Below are 27,601 nucleotides of genomic sequence, written 5' to 3'. Positions count from 1 at the left end.
GGTGGGTTGAAAACCTGCTTTTTGTTTGATTACATTCTGATGGGCTCGTGCAGAAGCTTTAAGTCTGCTTTGTCAGGGGAGAAGGAAAATGAGCACAGTGGTCTCCCAACTCACTGGCATCAGTAGTCGCCTCGATGAAAAACGAAATTAAGCCCCAAAAATGGTACAGGCTGCACGCTCCAAACAAATCCCAAACCATCACCAAACTCGGCCCAGCACTCACGACAAGATTCATACAGCACGTCCACGCAGCCCAATGCTGTTTGGAGACGCCTCAGACAGCTCCGCGTAGCGCCGCGCCACGCCGATATGTTATCTGAGATCCTCAAGCGGAACAGCCACTCGGTGCCAAGGAGCGCCAGCCAGGTTGGGTGCAGTGCCATAGTGACACAGCCGGGGTATCGCGGACCCAGCTTGTTTGGCAAGAACTTGAAGATCTCTCAACCACGTCACACGGCCCGGTGGACTGGTTTTCACGAGCACCATGGAAGGATCTGTACTTTGCCTGGGCAAGTTTACTCACCTTACAGCTGCCTCCGTGAAGCTACGCAGACTGAAGCAACAACTATCCATCTGAAGAGCGAGAATTCAGACTGCTGGGAAGGAGTGTTTAAAGTAGAAACATGTACACCAACTTTTACTATGCATATTAATAAATATTCTTTATTTAAATTTTGCACATTGCGCTTTAACATATTACATCCAAAACATTTTGCAAATGGATGTCTACTTTGTAAAATCTTATATTCAGCTCATTGTCATTCTGTACAGAATTATAGGTACAACATTACTTTGCCACTAGTTTGCTTTTTGTAAGTCTCACAGTAAGAGAAACATTTAATGAAAAGAGATGGCTTAAATTATGAGAGGCTTGCACAGCTACTCAACTAAAGATACAAGCCTGAAGAAAGAACAAAATTAATGAAATCACCTCCACCAGCCGCCCCAAAAAACCAAGAAAAAAAAGAATCACATTAATTTAAGATAAAATTTTGCCATAAGTCACTAAATTAAGTTTTTGAAAGAGAAGGCGCAGTAGTCATCTTGAGAATTTCAGTGAAAGACAGAGCTATTTTATTGTATTTAGTTCGCTCCAGCCGTTGTCAACCAACCATTACAAATGGGCCTCTTGTGATCATTTAAGCGGCAGTATTTATTAAATTTCTCCTTCAGATGCTGTCGGTATTGTTCTCTATTGCTGTAAAAAGACTTGTTGTTTGCCATAAAGGACTGTATTTCATCTTGTGAGATAAAGATTTCCTCATCAGAAGTGCATTCAGACTCATCCTACAAATGAAAACAGGCATTTAAGAACTCAAGCACTGCCCTTCCTGTGCAGTACACCTCTGCCCACTGGACACGTTGTCTGCAGTTCCTCTGAAGACAGACGCGGCCTTCGTGTCACGACACCACAGGTCTCAGCTGGCTAATCCAGTCACCCGACTCACACACAACGCTCCCCTAGTTTTTGGGTAAGAGGCAGCCTATACAGGCATGAAAGCTACCAGAATAAGCTTCAGAGTCTTAGCACATTTCCATTGAAAGAGGATGGCTTTTATCAGAGTTTAAAAAAGAAAAAAAAAAAAAAAAAAAAGAAAAAAACCAAGAATGTAAAGCAAGGGGAAGGAGAAGGGAAGGAAAGGGAGAGAGAAGAAAGTTGTCCAAGGAGCCTATAGTGGGAAGTAACATTTGAGGTGTGAAGGCAGCAATAATGCCCGCTTCATTTTATGGAATAATACGATCCTTGATAATGAATACTTATCATACAAGTCCTGTCACTTGCATTCCAGTGACAGGCAATTTCTCCTCCTCTGCAAAGCAGCTGGGTTATATACTTTACAGAGAACATGCAAAAGCAAACAAACGAAACGCTGGGAGAGTAAGCTATGAATCTTAGGTTGAGTTACGTTCTCCCTTGTAAGAGTTCTGCAGTGCGTTGTGAGTTCTAAACCCCATCCTCAATCCCGAGGATTTAAACCAGTATGCCACGACCTAAAATTCAAAGTAAGTGGTTACTTACAAGGAGTTCCACTAAGCTCTTGGCACCTTTTCCAGTATCAGGAACAAGTGACATTTCTGTAGGTTCTGCAAACTGTGACACATTTTTCATATGGTCAAACCAAGGCAACTGCTGCCCGCTTTTTTCTGAGCTACAGCAGCTTTCAGCATGTGTGTCTTTGGTCTTGTCGCGATGAAACTCTGTGTGCATGATATTTCCTGAGGTCTCTCTGTTACCTGGATCTGCCATACAGCTTCCAAGTTTCTGAATCTAAAATTGAAAATAGCCTGTAATGAACTACGAGCAGTGTTAAACCTGAAACAGTCAGGTTTCAGGTGGAAGCAGAGAGAAAGAGGAAAGGAAAAGTTCAAAAAGAGAGCAAGGATATATCTATTTTTTTAAATGTGCGTGCCTGGGGAGGAGGGGGGAATGGCATGTTAATTCACTGAGAGCGTGCAAAAGTGCACATGCTTAGGAACACAGGAGAGAAGAGACTCCTTCCGCCACAACCTATTCGAGGAAGGACCTCGATTTCAAAACTTGGATGGAGACGTAACAGAAGATCCTTGTTACCCCATTTACAGCATTAGTCACGACTGAAATGCTTTTGTAATGACTTTAAAACACATGCATTTAAATAAGCATTTTGGAATAGCTATGTTCCTTACATGTTCATTCTCACACTTCAAAGTTTTACTTTTCTTTTTCTTCTTTTTGTTTTTGCCTTTTGTGTTATTCTCTTCCGAATTAGCCCAACATTCCACACAGCTATCTCCATCCTCCTCTTTGTCGTCACAGCGATGGACACATGAATCATCTCCTGCAAAAGACAGGGAATTTTCTTCTCAAATATTTACGTTTTGTGGATACTAAACCAATATTACGTTCTTACCAGACCTACCATTTTCGTCGTGGTTGCAAATGCCTTCAGTGCAGGCCACATCCGATCCCTCTCGAGATCCTGTTTCGCTGCCCTCCATGCTAGATGAATAGCCGCAATCGCTACCATTACAATGCGGAGATAAACCTGAGACGAAGTGAAAAGTTACGGAAATCTACAGTAGCTGTTGCATATTTTTTAGTTATGCCTCTAACAAGAAAGAATTCTTAAAAAAAAGTTACTTTTAAAAATAGCTGAGCACTGTTTACCCCATAAATGGTAAATGTTTTTAAAAATGAAAAATAATGACATTTAACATACCTTTCTTGATTTTAGGTGAACCTAATAGGGTACCACTACTAGGACAGGTGCAAGAAGTGCTTTCATTAGTAACAATTACTTCTACACAATTGTTAGCTTCTTCGGTGCTACCACAGGCTTTGCAACTACTTTCCGTGAAGTTCGCATTTTCCTGAAAACAAAACCAAAAAATACTTGCAAGTACTGAAAGTAGCTCAGCCAGTGTCTTTATAAAGGATGCTCTTTCCACAAGAAAAAAAAAAAACAGCTGACACTGGTAACAGCCACAGCACTGCTTATAATTCTTCAGAAGTACAAGACAACTAAAAAAAAACCCCACTACTTTCCCCACAATAACGTGACCTACAGTTAGCCCATTAAGTTCGGTCAAGAGATCCAGAATAATTGCCCTTACTCAGTCAATTAAAGCTTTCTCCTCTCCAAAAATTCAATAGTAATTGTCTGCAACTAGCATTTGAATTCCCATATTCTAAGTGATCTTTAAGAAATGATAGTTGAAAAGTATTCTGGCATAACCTGACCCCCTAGATTTAGGACTTTTTTTTTTTTTAAAAACCCCACCAAACCCCCAAAAGCTAAGGAGTGCCAGGCAACTACTTTACAAAAGGACTGTACGAATCTGAAAAAGTATTAAATTCCACTAGCGATCAAAAACGAGTTCCCAAAACTGAAATACACTAAAAACTTCTCAAGAATTCTAACATGGAACAGTGAGCTAATGAGTGAAGCACCAAATTAGAAATATAGTTATTTCACACCAGCAAAAAGCTGCAGCTACCAATGTTTACCTTTGCTTGATTTATTTCCTTCTCTTCTGTTGCCTGCAAAGGAGTAGGGATCTCACACACACACTTATTTTTCCGTCTGTTCTTTCGTTTTTGGCGCTTCTTCTCTTGTTTAAGCTCTCGCACTCTTTCTTCTTCTGAAAATTCTTCACAGAGCTGTTCCAATCGACTAATACCCTGTACTTTTTCCACAGCCATCTGTTTATAAGAGGTTAGATCTATTTATAGATGTTAACACAATTCAAGCTTTTACATTTATAAAAAAGGAGCAGGAAAATAGCTGGTAAGTGCTTTTTATAATAAAGTCCCAGCAACACAACTATTGACTATAGAGGAAAAATGCCTATCCAGATTTAGTCACTAAATTTAGATTGCTGGAGAAGATACATGTATGGGGGGAGCACTGCATGTAACTTATGGCCCAGATTTGCAGTTTTCAGTGAAAAGTTGTGGACTTGAATGCATTTTTGGATCTGTTTACATGGTAAATACTCTGATTGTTTAATAAAGAAGCACAAAAAACCACATTAGAACTACTGCTACAGAATTCCTGCAGTTCTAGGGTAACCAGTGAAAAATCTAACTGATTTTCTAGGCAGTCCGATTTTAAAGTGTAGCCGTTTCTCAAAATATAGCAAGCATCTAAATATGTTCCTTAGTATTAAATTTAGAACAAATATCATAATGGCACATCTACATACAAAGTTCCAAGAATACAGTTAAACTAGTAAACTATTCTGGATCAATGCTCCTACAGAGGTAAAACTAAATTCACAGGGTTTGTTTTGGTTGGTTTGTTTTGGGGGTCTTTTTGTTTTGTTTTTTGTGTGTGGGTTTTTTTTCCCCAGGTCACTCTGGGAACTCCTTAAGTCAAAATGAGACATCGTCATTCCCACTCACCTTAGAACAGTTCTGTACTTCAAATTCATAGCCAACCTTGCATACCAGTATAATTACCCAAGTTTTACAGTGTCAATGAATTTTCAACACCATACTTTACTAGATTAAAAAAACACCAAGACAAAACCTGACAAAAATGCCACAGTGTACCCAGCCCAATGCCACTTCCATAGCATTCTAAGTCTTTAAAAAAGTTACTTGTAAAAATCTCCAAGAACTAACTAGATTAGGGTTCCACTATGATCTTTCCCAAACTGATTTTGTTCCTCCTTCTCTGATGTTTTAGAAGTTTTTAGAGAGGACAGTCATTATGAATGGAAGATAAACATAACAAAAAAGATCTATGTCATACCGAAGGGGAAGTATACTATTGGCATATGTTGAAGGAACTCCATGGAGTTCTGTGTGAAGTTCAAGATCCCACAGGATTACAGAGTGCACTTGGAACATGCTGAATGCAAGAGTTAGCAGTTGTGTTTGTAATTCAAAAGCACAGCCTCCATTTTTACCAATAAGCCAAATAAAAACTGTTGTAGCCAGAGCTACTTTAAACGCTATCAGGCAGAAATACCTTCACTGTGAATTAAAAATACAGAAGATCCAGCGTACTGTAATGTGCAGCTTGGAAAGTAAAAGCAAGCCTCAATCTTTTATGCTCCGGCAGACTTCACATCAGAATGCAACTCAGTTGTGCTATGCATTGATTTCACACAACTGTTGCCTGCAGTGAACAAGGGATTGAATGCAACACCCTTGAAGCTCCTTCCAGCCCAACGTTAGCAGAAAGCAGAAAAATAATTTTAGTGAAAATGCACAGTTACTATAGCAATTCAAACACAAGTTAGATAAAATTTGATTTTTACCTCAAAGCTTTTGCGCAAAGCATCAACACCTAGGTAAAAAAGCATCTGCCACGTTTGTTCCTCAGCCCGCAACTTTTGCCAGATTCGATGTAATCTTTCATAAAGATGAATACCCAGGCAGGTCAAAACTTCTTCTTGGGCTATGTCTATTGTCTTAGCATGCCTTTCTCTTCGTCTAAAGGAAGAGTTGAACCAAAGTATAGTATGGTTAAAGTAGCTGGAAGTCTACCAAGAAATCAAAGCAGCTCAATGACGTATATTCTTTACGTACAACTGAAGATATGTTTGCATGAACAGCTTTTTAAATCGAGTTCTGCTATGCTGCATGCGGATGCAAAATAGAAAGGACCAGGTCAAAACCACCGCTACCTTCCTGCCATGCTAATCTGTGCGCGGCACCGTTAAGCTGCACTATGCCTTCCAACCTGGGACTTCTGAAGGTGTTGCCCCATCAGTCTCTGCTTGCTCCTCCTAGGAGGGATCAGCAGAGTTTTAGTGCCAAAGAGATGCAGCCATTCTTTTGTTTCCTACAATCTGTATTGAGTTTATATAGCAAATATTGCAGCTTCCTAGACATTTATGTGTCGGTTAACTGAAGCTGAATAAACACACATAGAAGTTTATACATTACTTACCGTACAAAGTAAAAATATGTCAGTATTAATCTGTATCTATAGTCTATTAAGGAAAAATCATTATAAAAGGATTTACCCTCCTAATCAAACAGTTACGATTGAGTTCTGAGGATACTGGGTTCAGAATTGTATTTTTCATTAGAAGCTTTTAAGATGCTAAAACAGGTTCAGAAATTACTAGAATATACAAACGGCGAGAAAACTAAATTGAACACTTGGCATTCGGTAAAACTGCCAACCAAGGTTCTCTTTCTATTTCGCATATTTTGAACACCTCAATGAAAAAGCAGGCAGCCCTAGTGAGTGAACAAATGAACTAGAAGACATTTGGCAATTTCTTTCAGTCTTGCCTTCAGAGTTAAATGCACTTTTAAGTCAAAAGCACATAAAAAATCTCCGCTACTTGGAAGCACTATCTTGAAAGCCTACTTCAATATGAATATTTATATTCAGAAGTTTATTATGCAGCAAGGAGGCAAAAATCACTTTTGCAAAATACATTCAATAATAAAATAAAGAAGCAAAGCGCTAGATAGCCCACTCTAGCAAATTACATACTCATACCCTCCTGCGAACTCTGGTTCAGCTCGACCCAATAGATGTGCGATGAAATCTGTTTCACAGCATACATGTATATGACGTTCATGGGGACAGCAACGCAAACCCTCGTAAAGTGCAGCGCAGTAGCCCTTTTCTTTGCTGCAGTCGAGCTCACCAATAAGAATATTGTATGCCCGAAGTACTTTGTTTTTGCAGTCAGTGCAAAACCTGTGTTCAAACAGAACATAACAGAACTGAATTCTTATTCAAGCAGAAATTTAGACCCGCTTCGTCTAAGTTATAATATACTGAGCTATTTAATAGTGCATGCTATATTTAAACTAGGTCACATAAGGTTTCTGTTACTTCAAAAAGTAAAATAGTAAGACCTTGGCTGTAAGCCACATAAGTTTACTATATGTATTATACTACCTATCATATATTACAAGTCTGGATATCAACTTTCATGCTCCAAGGCATAAATCAGGCTAATTGTTAATATGAAGAAATTCCTACACGGATATGCAATTCCATATTTGTTCAAAGATCAGAAATCTAATAGTGAACAAACTGAATCATTAGTACAAGCCAGGACAAAATTCCTCTCAAGTAACACACTCCAAGTTACTTTACAGCAATTATTTAAAGTATACTCAAGTGAGTGATAAGCAATAAGAAAAAAAAGTTTCCACTGTTGCCTGCTGTATAAGAGCGATGTTTCCACCACAAGCACCTTTAAACATATTTTGAATTATTAGATTACTGCACAGATAGCCAAACAAGGTTTATTTATAACACAATGGATTCAATTTAAATACGTGACAGCTCAGATAACTATACTCTTCTCATATTAGTTATGAAGTCTGTTATAATTAAAATACAACCAAATTAAGCTCATTCCATTTTATAAGAGGAAGTAATCTTCAAGAAGCTACAAAATCTCTTGCTGTATTATTCTAAAAATGCAAGTCAGACAAGCTGCTCACATTTCAGCTTTCAGCTTGAAAAGCTGGCTCTTCATGCCATCTCTGGATGGTGTTTTTCCCTTCCTAGTTTGTCCAGTCACTTGACAACACTAAGTCAAACATATTTTGATGTTTGATAGAACTATGATAAATGGCTAGTTTCTGTGGTGGAAGGAAAGAAAACAGTAATATTATTGCAGGTTAGCATCAGGAACGCTGCCAACACCATGTTTAATATCACAGGAGATTAAAGTTATTTTGTTTCCAAAGTGTTATTTCCACACCGCCACCACCCCCGCACCCATCTGTGCCCCCACAGTTTATATCAGAACCTTGAGACTACTGGAAATTAAAACTTTTTAATCAGCACGGTAGCTACCGTACACATGCAACAATAATTTAGTGGCCTGTTTTTTCCCTGCGAGAGAGACCTAATAGCACTAGCACTACTAAGTCATAAACAACTGTTTTAAAACAGTGATTTACAAGCAACACCAAGCCTAAAATCTGCTCCTATTAGTTTAGTTCACATTATTTGGAAATTGCACATGCTCCCCGAAAACCTAGAAGAAGGCATAGTCCCAAACAGAGTAGGCTACTTGTGAAAGAGTGAAAGAATATACACAGTTTTAATACATCAAATTGTAAATCATAATTTAATCCTAACCAAAAACAATTAAGACAAGTAGCTATGACTTCATCTGAGGTCTCCGCATTTCCCCTACCATAACCCAGAACAATAGGTAAAACGCAAAGAATATTTCACCAACTGTTAGAACACAATCTGGCAAGGTTCTCTGTCACCATGAAGCTTAGATCTTCAGTTTTAGAAGCGTACCAGAAGAATCCTCTCCACTTTTAAACGTTGTGTGAACTCTACACACATTTTGATTCACAAAAAAATGCAGCATGTATTCCTCAAAATGAAGGTGCGTGTCTGTTCTTTTAACATACCTGTGTTTTCGTAGATAGGTTTCTAATGTTTCTAAAAGACAACTAGAGTCAATTAAAACTACTTCATCCCTGCATTCCTGGGACATGAGCTCCCACACATCCATCCAACAGCCCCTGCAAAAAAAATCGTAAGAAACAAAAGACTGTACATTATCCTGCTAGGGGTTTAGAAGAGAAGCAAAGTAAAGCATCGTTAGTTTACCTGACTGCTCCCTGGAAAGGTCCATAGTGGAAAGTGATGCTACACTTGCTCTCCTCCTTCCTGCTGTCTTCACTATTTTTCTTATCTGCACTTAATTTCTCTGTACTGAGTGTGCTACTGCTCCCTTCACTGTCACACAGTATTAAAAAACATTTTTTTAAACCTATACCATATATATTACAAACTAGTTCTTTTTCCTAAACAAATGCTATGAAAATGCTACCATGTTCCTTAATTGACTTTGAATCCCTTATAGGCTAAGCCTTAACTTCCAGTAAAGTTAGGGTCAGACATGAGATACAAATTTTGCTGTCTGTGCTTATAAACCTAGATTCATAATGACTTTTTAAGCCAGTAGTAATTTTTTTCAGAATATTACCTTAAGTATAAACATATACAAGTTTTAATACTTCTGGTAGATTAAATTTCATATGATGACTTACTAAAAAAACCAAACCAAACCAAAAACCCAGAGAAAAAAAGCAAAACAAAAACCCCAAACTTCCACATATCTACCACCATAAGAAACCATAAAACACCCTACATTAAGTTTCCAAAATGTGTTAAGAAAAAAACACTTTACAACACACATTTGCATATGCTAAAAGTACACTTACAGAGCAAAGAACAAACTTTAAATAGCAAGTCATGTTTACTTACAGGCTTGTCTACACTTGACATTTTATCAGAACGGTCATTTCTGTTTAAGCTCATGTATGGATACAACAGATCAGGAAAACAGGGAAAGAAGCACTCCTATTTAATAATTAGCTCCTCAAGAGTATTTATGTATGCTATTATCTACTTTGCCAGATCATATGGCTTGCATTTATGAGAGGTTAAAATGCTCCTTAGCCCCAAATGGAACCGAGTAGCCATAAACCAGGCACATTGAAACTGAGGACGTCAAGTAACTCTCAGGTGGTATTAGCTAGTTACGTAACTTGTATAATTAAACATACAATTACAATTCAAAGCCTTTTTTGTGTGTATAAAATGCCTAACAGCCGCAACTCATCTGAAGAAGTTTCTTGTAATGAAGTCAAGCAGAAGCTCTAAGTTGATAAATAAAATTTGTTCTGTAAGACAATTCTATTTGATGCCTCCATGTCTAGGCTGTTAGCATATTTGCTTCCACTCAAGGCAGCAGATTTATTTGGAGAAATATCAGTACTGATACACCCTGACCATTTCTGTAGCATAACAAATGGGTATTGACTGAGCAAGCAGAGTGCAAGCCGTGTTTCTTTAGCAAACTACACCGACTGTCCACAAGCCATGTTATCAGATAAAGCCGAAAGCCTTACTTGCAGTATATTAAAATACTGCTCTTCTACATATTCCCTATCAACCTGCCAGCATTCAAAATACTAAGGGGATTTATCCCAGCATGAACTGAGGAAATAAAAGCAGCATTTTCCTCTCTATTCATTCGGTTTCAGAACTGTTCTGCCTTGCCAAGACGGTAAGTGCAGGTTCCATGATATATGTTCTTACACAGAAAAGATTAATCTCGCTAAGAACAAAGCAAAAAAAATTAACACTTTCATAATGCTTTGAATTTGCTTTATTTTAAAGAAAATATACCCCTACACCCCTATGACCTTTTGCTTGTGTAACATAAGCTTTAAACTAATTATATGAAAGGCTTGTAACCAAAATATAACAGGAGATAATGATTAGCTACCACTATCCTCAAGCAGCACAAGTAAAAATCAAGTGTCAAATTCCACATGCCTAGCATCTCAGGGGATTTATCTAAACCCAAAGAGACTCAAGTCTGCATAGAAAAATACATGTCCTGCAACTGGAAACCATGATCAAGCTTTCGCAGGTTGTATGCTTAACCAGAAGCAGAACACAACTGACTAAAAAAGGTCCTGGGCACTCCAGCTAAGCATAATAGTTTAATTTATTGGTCATCATACAAAAAAAAAAAAAAAAAAAAAAAAAGCCCCACAAACAAGAAAACCTCCCCAACTCCGTAACAGATTTACAAGGAGTGTTTTTCTGGTTAACCAGCTGGAATAAACCATTTTAACTTCAAGACACAGAGGCATATATGCATCTTTTTCACTGGTGTATTCAAAACACCTGCTGTCACATTTTGAGAAAATACATTTCACAGAGTTTTAGTTTTAACCCTGCAGCCCAACCACAATAAAGCCCTTTACTAACAGTTGTGCAAGGCATTTTTAATAATCCCAAGCAAAATTATGTATATTTGTTTAGCATGTACCCTTTCACCTCAATGCGAGAAAAACCGCTGATCAGTCATTTTGGTGTAGAGCACAAAAACCAGTTTGCCTTTCTAGAGCATTGTTTATATGACAATGCAGAAGCCATCCATGGCCTGAGCAGACTATACTCCAAGTTATGTCCAATGAGATATGAAAAGCACGTCAGAGCACTGGTCTGTAATGGCCAAGTTGCATTTTGGCAACTGGTTTTGAAATTAAACATGGATATTTTTATACAAAAACAACCAAACCCAAACAAAACACCCCACCACCAAGTAAAAGACCCAAAAGCCGAGAGGCAAAAATGGAACAGCTAGAACTAACAAGCAAGTTTTGGGAAACAGCTGGTTTCATACAGTAGCCTTAAACTTTATATGAAAGCATCACCAGTTGCCTTAGAGCGCTCTGACAAAGGGCAGAGGGACAACTCTCGCACCGAGGAAGGAGTACAGATCTTACGCTGGGAGGGCAGAACACCTTACTGCACTAGTTTTGTCCAATCAATAAAGCGTGAGCAAGGGCACTGGGGAAAGGACTAAACATCCTGCTGATAAGACTGTCACTCTTACTGCACAAAAAAGGACTACCTACCTTCTTATGAAAACCTATTGAGAAAGGCTCACGTCCTACAGCACACTGCCCAAAACTCTGTTCCTCTCCCCCACAACTATTTGGGTCCACTATAATCCAAATAGCTTGGAGATTACTACTCTGTCAAACAGGTAACAGCATAAGAATTTATCTCAATGCTTAAAAATTAATTGGTATCAATAGTTTGGTTCCTTACAGTATTTTAGATTGAATTGCGCATGTTAAACACAAACTTACCCCAAAGGTTTTGGTTTGTGTGTGTCCAGGGAGTGTAGTTGACATCTCTTGTTCTTCTTACTTTTGGGAATTGCATCAATCATATCATTCAGTTTGGACCTACGGAAAAAATGTAATTTAGTATTCTGAAAACACGGTTATCCAGAGAAATTTTTAAGGGATTGATTCAGCTCATGTATCAGAAACAAGTATGCTAATGAACATTAAATCTAAAACTTTCTTCCTGTCCCCCATTTCTACTTCTTACGACATACAATCCTGCAGTACACATGGAAAATACAGTATAGATTTTCCAGACAAATCCTAGCAAGCAAGATAAAGATAACTCACATCTAAAAAGCTATAGCATAACTTCATAAATAACAGACCTCAAGCAATTACACCTATTTCAAAAGTGTAGGGAACCACCAAGACCACTTCATCAAGTTACGTTACCTCATCCTCCAAATCTCAATATCCCCAGCTCTGCACTAGCCTTCCCTACTGCTCACTGGCCGGCTAACTGGAGCAAGAAGTAGAATGAGCTGAAGCCAACTGGACGGCAAAGGCACACTGTGGTGAACAGTCACTGTGTGGTCTGCTGACAGCTGAGAAACAAATGGCACTGAGACTGAGGCTATTTATTGTGCTAGCCAAACTCAGAAGGTTTAACTTTCTCAGTGTTACCTTTCTACCCAAGAGTAGAAAGTCTGGGGAGGGGCTGGCAGTGTTAATTTTTTTTTAATTATTTTATTTTTTACATGCAAAGTAGTGGGGTGAAAAAACCACTCTTCTTCCAGAGATCATGAAAAACCCACAGTGCTTATTTGAGATTAACGACTAAACGTTTAATATCGGTATCTTTCAATTGCAATCATAGCATTTGTTTTTTCCCAGTTTAGGCAATAGCTACTTTAACATGGCTGTAAAAGACAAGTATGTACTATAAGATTCAAACTTGCGATAATTTAGGTGCACCAAGAAAGGTGCAAAGTCAAATGCGCAGAAGCTAGCTTTCCTTTTCCCCAGATAAGAATAATCCGAGCAGTTCTAGGACACTTACCCATGCACATAAAACAGTGTATAAAGCTTCTTTGCATCAGTCATACAGCTTCGAGTTACAGAAAGAACCCCCTTTGGCCCTACTGTTAGGGGCTCAAGTGCTGGATTTCCAGACTCCACAAGCTGAGAAAACAGACGTTCCACGCTACGACGACAGCCAACACACGGGACCAGCTGAGAAAGTGCACTCAAAACTTCACGCGATGTCACCATCATGGCAATATTTAGATCCTGCTGTTTAAGCATGCTATGTCTCTAAAAAGAACAAGAAATGAAATAATTTTAAAAAATTAATAAAAACACATCTTAAACTGTTCAAGACTCCTTCGTCTTCAACAGCATTTCCGTATCAAAATACACTTGTGGAAACTGTATGCAGTGCTCAGAGTTTCAGGTCACTGTCTTACTGTAGATCGCTTAAAATACTTACTGCACAAACAAAACCACACTTGCTAATATCATAGGAGCAATTCTGCTTCAAGTCTTACAGTCTGCCCTCTGAAAGGAACCTAATATTTTTCTCCTCTTGTTCCCTCCTCCTACCACTCAAATCAGCAAATGCTGCTTCCGAACAAATGGCACACCTCCCTGTCCTTATCAGGAAGCCCTTTTTTCTCCACCCCAGCACAGATGTTTTAGTAAAGGGTCTCACATACAACTCTGCAAGTTTTCATCTTCTACTCACACTCATTTTATCTTTGGCACATAGAAAGGAAATTCCTGGACACTCACTGGCATATATGGAAATCTCATTTACAACAAACTTGTTCTGTTCAGACCAAGACAATTTAGCAATATTTTTTCCTGGAAGGCTAAATGCCATTTCACATTACAATTCTAATACCTGAAATTAAAAAAAAGCACACATTACCACTCAGGGTGAAACATTTTACTTCAGTAGCCAACATTCAATGTGTGCTAATAATAGAACATTAAAGAGAACACCTTCTAATATTTCTTATGTCAATAAACAATTTAAGGAGCTTCTCCTGGTTCCTCTGTCAAACACTTCCAGGCACACATACACACAAAAAGCACATACCCTTCTATTTCTTCTTCTAACTGCTAAATTACTGGCTTGGACTTCATCAACACTGAACTGCCACTAGCACAGCTATACAGAAGAGAGAGTCCCTCCCTCACACACCAGTCAACACATCTACACGTAGATTACCAGCACTACTGACACTTTCCAACATACCCTGTAAAAGCAGAGTCCCATCAGTGTATTAATTGTCATTATTCCCTGGTTATACAAAGTACAGCTTTGTAAGCATAGTTGTATCTATACAGGGAATATTTTGCCATGATAGTATTTTCTGTATTTTTGTCATATCACGCCACTTAAACACTCCTAACATAGACTTGTCACAATTTCTAGGGAAAGAAAAGACCATACAACATAGCGAAACTAATCAATCCCACGGAACGTGCAAATACATCAACTGAAAAGAGAAAATATTTTCAGCTCATTTTATGTAATACATGTTATGAAAAGTAAAGCTATTATCAGACAACATTTAATGTTTGTGCTCTTAAAGGCAGGCACATTAAATAATCTGACAAGTGATATCACTCTGCAATAATCCTCCTTCCTGTAATTAATAGTACTAGTCACGACAACAGCAGAAACGAGCTATTTTCACAACACAGCTATGCTTTATACACAGCATATGTCTGAACTGCTGCTGTCAAACCACACGTGAAGAAGTGCAAGCTGCCTATCAACAAAGTAGCCTGTTCCTTTGGACATTAAGTGGCACAATTTTTTAGTTGCTACAGGTGTTACAGTGCTACAGTTATTTGCCAGAGTGTTAGCAGATAAGTTTCTATTATTACAGCTTCAGGGGCACCACAAAACCATCTCTCACTATTCAACTATATATAATCTATAAACTGGCGCATTAATTCTATCTTGGTATGGTATTAATCATAAGAACTCAATCTTAAGCAATGCACACTTCTACTTGAATAAGCAGTTCAAAAGTATTACCAAAAAAAAATCAAAACGTAGTTAGAAACTGTAGTTTCCATTAAGTACAAACTGGCAGTGACCAGGACTCCTGTTTTTACAGGACTCAATTCTAACTAGATATGCAGCAATTGCCTCCTGACAAGACAGTGAAATAAATGCTGTGAAATACACAAAATGAATGCACCTGGTGTACTTTGGTACCAATATGTAATTGCATATAGGTGCTGACGTGCTTTTTAAGTCAGTCCAGGAGTGACAACCTCCGAGAGAAGCGAAAGCACGAATCTAAGGAAAGCAAGATCTGATATGTGGCCTTCTTAGAAAACAGAAGGATGTATTTACCTGAATGAACTGTTTTAATTGTGCACCGTTATTCTGATGTCCATCAAGGTTTAGCACATTATCAGGAAATTCCATCACCATCTATATAAGAGAAGGAGAAAAAAAAAAAAGAGCTTTCAGAAAAAAGTCAAACAGAGCATTAGTTTATTTTACTTTCTTGGGAGAAATAAGACAGAATTTATGTTAAATGCTCGATCTTTTCACATAACTATCAGAAGCTTGGGAAAGCATAAAAGTAACAGTTTAAGATAGTGAATGTTTCAGCAAAGTAACTAAATGCTTCACGAATATAATGTTCTAGAGGCAGTTTATAAATGGCAACTCTTAAATAGCTGTTATAGAGAAAGCAAAAGTTGCTAAGTGTAATATAAATACTGATGTTCCATTATCTACATGACTTGAGATTGTTTCAGTTAAAAAAAAAAATTGTACTTCAACACAGAGAGATCCAAATTGATCCAACAGCCTAACTCAATTTATAAAGCTATGAAGAAACAGTCACAACAGTTTAATGACTGAGTCGACTCCTTCAAAGGCTAATTTAAAACCATATTAACCCAAAAAGGTACTCCAAGGTATACTTTGTTTTGTATGATTGCAGCTGCAACTCTCAAGAGGCTCAAAGTAAAATGTTAAGCCTAGAGAACAATGTGACTACTCGTAAGCAATTAATAATATTTCTTTTCCAATTACTGAGCAACAAAGAGGGCAATTTCAGGGGGGGGACGGGGGGGACGACGGGGACGGGATCAGTAAAATAATTTTCAGTCAAAAATCCAACTTTACAACCCTGGAGAAAAATGAAACCAACTAGAAAAATGAGTAACGACTGGCTTAGTTGATCTTCTTTGTCCAAACTGAGAAATATAGCATTTATCAATATGAATACTGAAAGTTCATTTCAAAATCTGAAAGACAAAATAACTTTGGTTAATAACTCTAATACCAATCAACACAAAATTGTCTGATTCATCCTTTTTCTTCCCTCTACCTTTCCTCAGTTGTCTAGTAAAGACAGAATTCCCTGCTGTCTTCATAATTGCTGACACTACCTCCAGAGAACTCAATATATTTACTTTTACAGGCACTCAACATTGCTCCAGAATAAACATCTATTCTCTAAGGCCAGAAACAAGGCAATATTTTGATCTCACATGTGCTAGAATTGGAACATTAGCACAGCTGCCTTATCTTTGTGCAGAACAGTGCCACAGTCAGTGCTAGTTCTGACCTCTCACGCATTTCTTTTCCAGTTTCCCTTGCCCCTGACCCACACACCCTAAGCAGCAGCACAAGTTTTTGCTGCAGAATTACAGGTTTCCTACATTGCTAATTTGATGTTTCTGTGGGGAATAAGCTACATGCAAAAGTAAAAGCTCTATCTGCTAATAACAGAGAGAAGAGATAAATCTGTGTATTTTTTTCCCCTCGCCTTCATCTCCCACTATCAGACAACACCCTTAGGTGTTTTGTACAACAGATTGAAATTATCAAAGACTAAATTAATTCATGTGTCTGATGAGATTTTATTAAGTGGTTAAGCATCAACCACCATCACACCCTGAACTGGAAGAAAAAATTCCCGTAATACCACATCAAATGGAATGCCTTCTAGAAATCATAAGAACTGCTTAAGTAATGAAAAGGGTTAAATATTTAAACTTCCTTTAATTTCTAGTTGAGCCATAACACAGAAGTGTGACACTGAACAATTCATTTAGAGGAGCAGTATCATGTCGCACCTAAACAGCTTTCTGTGCTACTACAAAGCAACGTTACAAGCTTAAGAGCATTATAGGCCATTCATTCACTAATTCGCAACCACCGATTCACTATCTCTAGATTTAAGGCATAGATTAAGTCTTCCAGATGACTAACAGAAATGAAGTAGTCCCATTATTTTTAAAATTTGAGTTTTAAAAAAGAGGTCAACAGAAGCCAGTTACTATCAATAAACACTGCTATTTTTTAAAGATAATGCTGCAGACGTAAAATTATGTTTCGAAGGCAACTGCATCTCTTGCAATAGCTCTCATTAAGAATTTAAAACATAAATTATAGAAGACTGAGACAAGGAAACCAAGAGTTCATTCACTTGCTTCTGCAGATTTATTTAATAAAAGCCTGCAGAAAACACCTAGAAATCCAAGTACTTTGTAACAACAGTAACAGAATGGGGAAAAAAAAAATAGACCTGAGATAAGATTTCTTCATGGTGAGGATGACTTGCACTTGTATAAATGCTTTTCATCCAGATGGATACAAAACTGATTTACAGCTATAGAAACCTCTTCAATCATGAGTATGGCTCGCCTCTGGTGTAAAAAGTAGAAGGATAGCGAGCGACAACATAGTACAATTGCACAAAGTTTGGGCCAGGTGTTAAATTCTGGAACTAAACCACAAATGGAATTTTGGGTCAGTTGAAGTCATCTACCTGACGCCTGGTATAGCTGAATTTTCACTCACTCTCTCTCAACCTATTAAACACAACAAAGGTAACGAGCATGGTAAGTCTCCTACTTGACACAATCTAACGAGTAGTTTTTACTAGGGAGTCCAGGAGAGAGAAAAAAACCAAACCAAAACAAAACAAAGACAAATCTAACATCTTAAAACTACATAGGGAATGGAGGGGCACGATAACTTTCAAGGCGTGGCCAAGACATCAAAAAACCCCAAACTTACCCTATTCCTACACAGTGCTGGGTCTTCCAGGTAATCAGCCACTCTAGGAGAGCTAAATATTGCTTTGGACAACTTAAGGGAAAACTTTGCCTAATGTATAAGCACAGTTAACCAGAGATGACAGACTATGTAAAGCCAAAAAATAGTGATGACACTTGGTAAATTAATAATATGCCAGCATTTAAAATGATCAAAACTAAAATACAGCAAAGACCCTTTCTTCAAACGTAGCAAAACCGGATGGGATTGAGATAGATAACCTTTAACAGTGGGATGGAGGGTTAAGAGACCATCTGAAGATACTCAATTGTTTTGGTCTGGAAGATGGAAGAAGTTACATTACAAAGTTGCTCAAGTTAGCCAATGCAAGCCAGGCATTCTCCCATACTAAAACATGAGATAGGAATTTAAAGCACATGCATTTTACACCATTTAAAGTAACAGCAGTTACTGTCACACCACTCACAGCAGCAGAATTCAAATACAAATAATTAAGATACCCAATTACACTACCTAAGTCCAATTTTACTTCCAACCCAACATTTTCACACCTTAAGAATTAAGACGAACGACAACTGGCTAGTTAGAGGTTGCTCTTTTTTTTTCTCCATGTGCTCTGTGTTCACCTACGATGCAATTTCTGAGCCTTCCTCTAAACACGTGAGGACGACAAGAGAGACTAGAGAGCCTCCAAGCTGCATTTACTTCATTTTTCCACTGAATCTTCTGGAAATGGCAAACCCCCCATGTTTTTCAATTCAGAATAGCACACTGAAATGGAAACTCTCTCAGATTTGTTACTGTAGACATAGCAGCACATTATTACAGATTCAATAACCCTTACTTTAAGCCAAAGCTTTCAAAAACACCTTTAGCCTTTTCTCGCCTATTTAAAAGCATAATAATTACCTAGTTGTAAACCCGGGTTTTAACGTTAATATGGCTCCCTTCCTTATTAACTGAAAAATGGCTTTGCTCCACATTCGGGCTCGGGCACTGAGACACGCTTGTCACTTGAAAACAAGTTACGCGCAGGCCCCAACACAGCAATAACTTTCTTATTACGCGGTCTGCGTGTTTCTAGAGTTGGGAATCAGATAAAAAAGTTGCCACATTACGCGCTGTTAACCCGAAGTGTTGCAAAGTCCCAAAGATTAACGCTGCAGGAGCAAAGGAGGAGCCTAGGAGGCCTGTCTAGGGAAAAGGCCTCGCCTGGGAATTGCAACACACCGCCCGCACACGTTGCAAGCGGGCGGTGCAAGGGACAGCGGGTGCTCCGCGGGGCGCAGGCACTCACCGTGAGGGTGTCATCGATGTAGAGGGGAATCTGCCTCTTCTCGAAAGGGAATTCCTCCTCCCCGTCTCTGCAAACTGCAACCAGCCGCGCCATCTCTGCTGCTGTTGCTGCTTCCTCCCAGCTCCAGCCTGCGAGCAGCCAAACCCCGGGGAGGTAAATACCCGCCGCGCTTCCCCGGCACACTTTCACCAGCCCGGGAACAAGCCTGTTTTACCCCATCGCCTGATTCACCACGCCGAGCGCCGGCCCCGCCGCCCAGCCCACGCCCGGGCGCGCAGCCTGCCCGCCGCTTCAGCCCTGGAAGGGACTCAAAAAGACTACGGGCCGGGAACGGGAGAGGTGGGCAGGCTGGGAAATGCGACATAACATGGAAGAAAGGGAGGGGACGGCGGGGAGGAGCGCACCCGGCCCTCCGCCGGGCACAGCCGGGGGAGGAAGGCCGAAGGGGGACCCGCCCAGCCCGGAGCGGGGTTTGCGGCTCTCCGCCGCCCCCGTCCCGCCCCGCGGCGGCCGGGGAGGGAGGGTGGGGAGCAGCGGCGGGGCGAGGGGGCGCCTGCACCTGCGAAGCGGGGCCGCCTCTGCCCCCGGGCGAGCTGCTGGCGGGCCGCACCCCGCAGCCGCGGGGAGGGGGGCCCGCCGCCCTCCCGCTCCCCAGCTCCAGCGCCAGCCCGGGATCGCCGCCGCCGCCTGCGGGCCCGCCGCCACCTCCCTCCGGCGGGCCGGGGAAGAGGGCGAGCCGGGGGGCTGCAGCCCGGGCGACGCGGCGGGCAGACCCACCCCTTTCCTCCCTGTCCTCGCCCGGCCTCCAGCCGGCGCGGCTCCCCGCCCGGGGCGGCGATGGCGGGGAGGCAGCCCCGAACGGAGGCAGCCGGCGGGCCGGCTCCCGGCCTCCCTCTTCCTCCCGCCTCCCCTCAGCCCCGCCGGGGCCGCTGCCCTGCCCTGCGGCCCCACCGGCCGCCTCGCCCCCCTCGGGCCTTTACCGGCTCCTCCGCGAGTCGGCGGCCCGGGCGCTCTGACAGGCGGGCGGACACCCCGGGCTCCGCCACAGAGCCGCCTCCTTCCTCGAGCCCTCCCCACAGGCGGCGGCCCCGGCCCCGGGCCGCCCCGCCCTCCTCTCGCGAGAGACCGCAGCCCCGCCGCTCCCCCCCGGGCCGCGGCCCCGCCTCGCCGCCCCCGGGCCTGGCCGCAGGAGGCGCCCGCTCACCCGTTACCTCCCGTCCCCCCGGGCCCCCCTGCCCCGCCGGCTCGGCCGCCCGAGCGGCCCCTCACCAACGGCCGGAGCGGCGCCTTCGACCGCGAGTCCGGGGGGTCGCGGCCAGCGCGCTGGGCGGGAGGCTGAGGTAGGGCGGGCCCGCCGCGGCCCCGGGGCCTGAGGGCGGGGGCGCGGTAGAGGCCTGGCCCCGGGGGCGGGGGGAGCCGGGCGCGGGGGCTCCTCGGGCCTTCCCCTCCCGTGGGGCGGCCGCTGCCGTCGCCTTCCCGCCCCGGGGCGCGGCGCTGAGGAGCCGGCGGGACGCGGGGCCCGCGCTCGGGCCCTGGCCTCGGAAAGGCGCCGTGTCCGTGGTGGGAGATAAGGAGCTGTCCCCAGGGCGGTTTGCGAGCGGCCCCCGCCGAGGTGCAGTTGGGCGAGCGGGGAAGCAGGGGGTGGGTGAGGGGGAGCCAGCGGGGTTAAACCCCGAAGCGTTGGCGCGACGAAAACCCGTCGCTGTCTCGAGTGGGAGAGGGCCGGAGAGCATCGGGGCCTGCGTGTGGAAAGGGCCTCGGCGCAGGCTTTGCTCTAGATGCAGCCGAGCGCAGACCAGATGCAGCCCAAACATCAAAGTGCAGCCTCAGATTTCCCTGCCCTGATTACACGCCAGGTAGGCAGGCATTAATTGGACTTACGGTCTCTAACTTAAGGCTGTTGGCTTCTGCAGCACCCTAGTGCAACCAACTAGAAATCCTGTGGCTGCTTAATTCAGGCAGCCAAAAAAACCCCCGTAGCCTTTCTTGAGCTATTAAATAATACAGTTGATCTGTTCATTCTTGTTATTTATGTATGCAGATACTAAAGTCCTCACAAGAAAATGCAGGGGAGGCAATTAGGGAGCAGGATTTTTTTTCTTGTTTCTGTATAAAAACCATCTTTAGTGGAGGAGTTAATTTACTTGAACTCATCATGCAACATCTCTACCGGAAACATTGTGCAGAGCCACATCGCTGCACAGTTTGCAGTTTGGTATTTTTGTGGTTTTCTTCTTCGGCAAAAAAGAAAGCTGGCATTTTGTAACAAGGGCTAGTTTCTCACATGAGCGTATCATGAGCATACCAGCCTGTGAAGAGCAAACATTGTCTTCGCAGGGTCCATTCAGCGTGCGGGCTCCTGTGTCACGCCTGCCCCTCTACTCCCAGAGCGTGGTTGAATCACATCGACAAAACAGCAATACCCCAAATTTTGTATTCTGAGCGTGCACATGGATAAACTACGTGTGAAAAGCACCATTACGTTTTGTGTAATTTTTATCCACGGAAAAGGGGTTTTTGAAGTTGCTAGAACATGCAGCTTGCTTGTTATCTACAAAACAGTGGAAAGACAGACAGCCGCTTCGTGCTGTTCATTTGCATGCCCCTCTTTCGCCTGGAAGAAATACCTGTTCTTTAGGACATAATGGCTTTGAAATAGGATACTGCCCGGAATCTTTATTGTAACATTTGACTTCAAAAGAGACACTACTGGGTTGGAAGGGAAGGCATGCTAGTGCGTTGATCCTTAAAAATAATGAAATTTGGTAAGAAGCTACTAATGTTTAACAAATAACAAGGTTAAGGATAAATGTAATCAGCTCTGCTCTCCCACCGTATTTTTTCTATCGTGCAGCCCTGAAAAGGTCATTCTGTGGAATTAAAGCAGCAAAGGCAAAACAATTTATGTTTTCCCAGTCCTCTGCTTTACTGTTATTATTGAAGTCGGTGGCATGCTATAGTTGAGCCATTTTAGTCTTACTAGTTGAAATATCTTTAACTAATCTTTACTAATTGTGTAACAGCTAAATCAAAGTTTCTGATTTTTTTTAAATGTATCTTTGATCTGTACAAGCTTGCTACTAAACACACCCCAAAGTGAAATGAAATGTGGTGTTCTTGTTCCTACCAGCCGCTGAGCTAACAGCTATTGAGGTGTGTGTGGAGAAAGTGTCTACAGCAGTGCCATAGTGTTAACTCCTCTTGCATCTTTTCAAACTCGTTACAGTGCCGTTTGCTCGTACAGACTCTGTGATCAAAGCATGCTTGCTTGCGTTTCTTGGTTCCTTCAGAGGCATGGTTAATTATCTGTATCTATTCATAGCCTAAACATTCAGCATTAATAACTATGCTCGTTGCTTCAGGGCAGAGCTTGCCGCATTTATTATCGACAATAAGCAATGAGAATTAATTGTCTCTCATTAATTCAGTGGTGAACAACTTACTTCATACAGCTTTAAAAGCGGGAGACGGCCTCATGATGCGGTGTCGTGCCATTGTTGAGAGAAGCAGGTTGTTCTCGCTCTCGTCGTTACTTGTACACCACAGTCCCCTCGGTTTGCAGGCTCTGTTGTTGCAAACCGCAGCTCCAGTCCTGGAATCGGTACCCGCCACCCTGCTGCCTGTGCGGAGCAAACAGGGCCCTGCACAGACACAGCAGACCTCCCACGTAATTTTTTGCTTCATGAAATGGAGTTGGCATCTAGATAGTCTGCTGCTTGTCCAGACACAACTCCGCTTTGTCACGCCCAATTAATGCCTTAATTCTGAATCACATTGATAGACTTGTGCTCACAGGCAGAACTCATTGCAGGTCTTGTGCTTCAAATATTTCAAAAATTAATATCCGTGAGTAATTTTGCATAAATGAGTAGTGCCCTTCAGTTCATGATGGAGGCCTTTCTTCCCTAGGCAAGGCTAGGAAATGTTTTAAAATAAATACGTACACCAGTTACCAGAAAGCTTTGCTATAAACTGTGACAACTGTTTATAAGATGTTGTTGCCAATTAATTGCATTTGTCCCCAGGATAATACAGGCTGTTTTTCTTTAATTCTGAAGACAATGTGGCTGTAACTTGGAAGTAAACAAGCATGAAATCAGCATGGCCACAGCCTGTAATCCTCAGACTTCACCCTTCCATTGGCCCATGGCTAAGAGAACCTCATAAATTTAAGAATATTCCACAGCATGTCTGCCTTAAGGAATCTGATTTAGAGCCTTAATCTCCATAGGTTTCACGATTCATCACATTTGATAGACAAGGAGAAATATGAAATACGGCCCATGTGCACTGCTGTAACTCCACTGACATGAGGCATCTATCATCAATGACCATTTGTATTCTGCTTCTTAAGTATTTATACCTCCTATTATTGAATTCCTCACAATCTTTAAATGTATTTCTCTTCTCAACAACTTAATGAGGTCAGGAAGAACTGTCACAGTTAGGAAAGTGAACAAAGAGGGTGTTCTGCTCTGGGCTTGCAGGAAGACTGCGATAGAGAACCTGAGAACACCTCTTGTCAATACTCTGCCGGTACCCTGACCCACTGCATCCTGCTTCTTTCATTTGCACATTGTTTGCTAATAAAAATTAATACAGATTGTTCCCACTTGAAGACATCTCTGCTGTCAAAATACAATACTAAATAAGCTGCTGTTTAAAATAGTTTTATAGACAAGTAGGTGGGCCTTGAGTACTTTCAAAGTAGAGCTGGAGACTGTATTTTACAGCGTTCCTAAAGATGAGCTGTCACAACATGTTGGTGTGCAGGCTGGGGGTGAATTGGGTTTGGATCTTTGTATTTTCTTACAAAAGGCTTTGCTGCTCTTGTTATCTGCACCACAAATTCCAACAACTGCTTTATGAATTCATCTGCTGTTGAGTTTTATCCTTCAGAGCATCACACTTTATCTAGGGTCTTCATTTATATTCATCACTGAGGATGAAAATAAAATTTAGCTTTAATTCAAGGGCTAATTTAGATTTCAGTATATGATTAACGTTCCACATACAATTTCTCCCATCAAAGTCAAGCATATGCATAAATCTTTGCAGGACTGGGGCCAAAACATTTTTAAGTATCCACTTATTCAATACATTTTATATAAAGAATTATTCTTATCTATTATTTATGCAAGGGCCTTAACTAGGTAAATCTTGACACAGCTAAGTCTCTCTGTAAGAAAATTACTCATTTTCTTACTTTTCATCTGAATTCTACTCTATACATTGTTATCTAATTCTGCCAGCAGTTGGGTATGAACACACTTCGCTGACTGTAAATACAGTGTTCCTCTTCTGCACGAGTGTTTGTAGGAGCAGCAGGAGTATTCAGCAAACAATCTCAAAAACTAAGTTTTCAGGAAAATGTGTAACAACTCCAACAGGTAACAGAATTGACTGTATAATTTTGTAAAACAAACCATTAAAAAAAATAATCAACACTAAATCATAAAAAGCTCTACTAAATTATAAATTATTGCAATACATACAGGAAAAATACTAATTTTTCCATTCAAAAACCATCATTCAACTACAGCAAACAAAGTTCAACTAGTCCACTTAAGATGGAGTAGAATCACCAAAACTTTAATACTATATTTTTGGCATGCAATATATACATAATTAAACAGTTAAAAAACATATACAAGTGTAGTATACATAGTGTAAATGCAGTCTTGCTGTGGATTGTGTCTATTAGTATATTCACAGTACCAGTCATAACATTTGCCAGCAAGAAAAAGAGTAATTGATTTTTATTAATAGCACTAATCAGGCAAGCGTGCGACAGCTTGCCTTCCCTTCCACCAGGCACGGCCTCCGTTTTGTGCTTTGTGCTGGTGTCAGGCGGCTTTACAGCGTTCCAGCAACAGGGCACGCTGGACCCCTTCACAAGAAGCTTTGTGAACACCAACGCGAGATCAGTCAGTACAAAACAGATAAAGAAAGTCAGACAGTGAGCAACCACCCATATGCAGTAGGATAAGTTAGCCATCCGGCGGGACACGGGGTCCGCGTATGCTTGCGACACGTGAAGAAATATGAAGAGCACGAGAACCGTCAGCAGTAAGAGACACGCTGCTTCAATCCAGCCTTTGACTGAGTTTCTGCACTTCAGCAGCCAGAGCCCCACTTGGACGCTCGCCATATATATGGCTAGATATCCAAAAAGAGAGAGCAGTCCTTCCCTGTTGGCATTTAAAAAGCCAACCCTAGTATCTCTGCTGTTGCTCCCATGCAAGATAAACGTCTTCAGAGAGGTAGTGTTAAGAATAAGCTGGTAAAGTACAGCGAGATTTATAGCAACGATCCAAGAATTATTTTTTGGAAATATGGCTAAAAGTAGAGACGCTGCAAGCCTCACAAATGCTAAGGTAAAGAAAAAATTCCAGTGCACTCCATACTCTGAAGTGTGTTCATGATACTCGATAGATTTAACAGTAAGCAGTCGTCCAACGCCAAGAAAAATCAACGGCCAAACGGAAAAGAACTGCCTGGCCAGACTGGAAAATTTTGGTTGTGTCACATAAGACTTTTGTCTAACTTCAGGACAAACGAGAGCATTGCCAAAAATAAAAGCTCCAACCCCCAGATCCATAACTCCTGTTCCATAGGTCTCGGCTTTGGCATATCGCCTTGGATACTGCGGGAAATCCACTGCTAAAATGCTGATCGATGTCAACACATTGACATAAACGCGAAACACAGTTATGGCTGGAATGTATTCTGGATCCAAGTACGTCTCCTGGAAGTCTTTCACAATTTGCCTAAAAGGCACTCTGGTCTCATGTTTTCTTCGGCTGTATATTTTAGAAAATATTCCGGCACAGAAGGCTGCAATGATAGTTGGCACGAAAAAGATGATTGGAGACAAGACTGTACAGGAGAATAGGAGAGGAGATACTAGCACGAGGAAGTCTAGCAGCAGGCTGTGTTTCCTTGAACTTAAAGGTTTCCCATAGTGCAGGTAATATAAAATCAAGAGGAGCCCTCTGCAAAGCAGGCAGAGAGGAGCTAGAGACAAGCCTAGTGAAATTTCCAGCAAACTAGTTCCATTTAAGTTGCTGATAAAGGCTTCTTTCAGGTGTTTTTGTGACATTCTTCTTTCTTCCTCTGAAAACACAAACGTGAACTTGAGTTAGTTGTGTAAAACAGGGCTCTTAGAACGTCATCAAAAATGAATCTTATGTACTGGTTCATTAAAACATGCATTGATTTCAAAAATCATCTCTCTTTCAGTTACTCTTCAATTTAAAGAACACGGAACAGCAGCCCCGGCGCTGCAGATGCTGGCACTCAGCCGCGGCCTGGGGAACGAGCGGAGGCACAGGCACTTGCAAGACCTGACCAAGTTCCAGCACTACAAATCGTGCTGGGTTCCAACAAGATTCTTAACATAATTTTTTGCTGAAGCTCTCTGAATATCAAATACTCTGTTGCATATTCACATTGTGAATAATCTTACCATATGGCCTGCTCTGTAGAATATACTTAGTCATATTCTCTGTAGCGTAAATGAAATGGGTATGTAAAAATGTGATGCTAATGAAGTTTCTGTTGCCTGGTCAGCAGAGAGTGTGCAGTAAAACCGGCCGCTAAAATCCCCACTTGCAACAGACCTGCCTTGTTAAAAAAGTCCCAGTCCCGAGTGCTCCTACCCAGCCCTGTGGGACCTGTTTCAAGAGAATACGTGTTAAATGCAAAAAGCATTAATTAGAAAGTCAAAATTGCCGTTTTGTTTGTTTAACCCGCAGCGTGGGCAGCACACGGCCTCGGCAGCTAACCCCACTCGCTCGCACAACCCGGACAGCCGCTTCCCCACGCAGAGGCGGCAGAGCTTACCGGTGTCGGGAGCGGGGCCGGCTCCCGGGGGCCCGGCACTGCAGCAGCCGGCGGGAAATGGATGTCGGGGGGGGAACGAACCCGCATTTCAACGCTGCCGTCCCCTGCAGAGGCCGAGGTGCCGGCGGGGCGAGGAAGCAAGCCCGCAGGACCCCGGTGCGAATTAACCTCTTGCCCTCGGCGCCCCAGGCCCCTTCCCTTCCCCACCGCACGGCGCTGCCGGCTCCGTTCCCAGGCGCACCGCCGTTAGCGCGGCTGCCGCCGGGGCCCGGCCCGGCCCGGCGCGGCTCCGCAGCGCTTC

General features: G+C 41.9%; 2 protein-coding genes across 7 annotated transcripts; both read right to left on the bottom strand.

Annotated features, from left to right (window-relative positions):
- Positions 1–659: 659 nt before the first annotated feature.
- Positions 660–23,229, bottom strand: GGNBP2 (gametogenetin binding protein 2). Of its 6 annotated transcripts, none has more exons than XM_072882516.1 (14): positions 22,899–23,229; positions 19,456–19,583; positions 15,471–15,551; positions 13,155–13,408; positions 12,113–12,211; positions 8,843–8,956; positions 6,942–7,151; positions 5,749–5,923; positions 3,989–4,183; positions 3,201–3,351; positions 2,901–3,026; positions 2,668–2,819; positions 2,021–2,269; positions 660–1,287 (listed from the first exon to the last, which is right to left on the bottom strand). In XM_072882516.1, the coding sequence occupies exons 2-14, from the start codon at positions 19,546–19,548 to the stop codon at positions 1,084–1,086; spliced, it is 2,103 nt and encodes a 700-aa protein (XP_072738617.1). In that variant the 5' UTR covers positions 19,549–19,583; positions 22,899–23,229; the 3' UTR covers positions 660–1,083. The 6 variants fall into 6 exon arrangements, with proteins under 6 accessions (XP_072738617.1, XP_072738616.1, XP_072738614.1 ...); XM_072882515.1 differs by lacking the exon at positions 22,899–23,229 and adding an exon at positions 20,725–20,845; XM_072882513.1 differs by lacking the exon at positions 22,899–23,229 and adding an exon at positions 20,436–20,553.
- Positions 23,230–25,026: 1,797 nt separating this feature from the next.
- On the bottom strand, positions 25,027–27,440 carry PIGW (phosphatidylinositol glycan anchor biosynthesis class W). The gene is made up of 2 exons (XM_072882520.1): positions 27,301–27,440; positions 25,027–26,571 (listed from the first exon to the last, which is right to left on the bottom strand). The coding sequence occupies exon 2, from the start codon at positions 26,555–26,557 to the stop codon at positions 25,037–25,039; it is 1,521 nt and encodes a 506-aa protein (XP_072738621.1). The 5' UTR covers positions 26,558–26,571; positions 27,301–27,440; the 3' UTR covers positions 25,027–25,036.
- Positions 27,441–27,601: the final 161 nt, after the last annotated feature.

Source organism: Ciconia boyciana, chromosome 17 (genome assembly GCF_034638445.1).
Source record: "Ciconia boyciana chromosome 17, ASM3463844v1, whole genome shotgun sequence".
Classification (NCBI taxonomy): domain Eukaryota; kingdom Metazoa; phylum Chordata; class Aves; order Ciconiiformes; family Ciconiidae; genus Ciconia; species Ciconia boyciana.
The sequence above is the reverse complement of the archived record's forward strand: the minus strand, read 5'-3'. Positions and strand labels throughout refer to the sequence as shown.

Coding starts and splice junctions, on each gene's coding strand:
- GGNBP2 (XM_072882516.1), bottom strand. CDS start 19,548: ATGGCGCGGCTGGTTGCAGTTTGCAGAGACGGGGAGGAGGAATTCCCT. Junction 13,409..15,470: donor AATTAAAACAGTTCATTCAG/GTAAATACATCC, acceptor TGTTCTTTTTAG/AGACATAGCATGCTTAAACA. Junction 12,212..13,154: donor ACACTGTTTTATGTGCATGG/GTAAGTGTCCTA, acceptor TTTTTTCCGTAG/GTCCAAACTGAATGATATGA.
- PIGW (XM_072882520.1), bottom strand. CDS start 26,557: ATGTCACAAAAACACCTGAAAGAAGCCTTTATCAGCAACTTAAATGGA.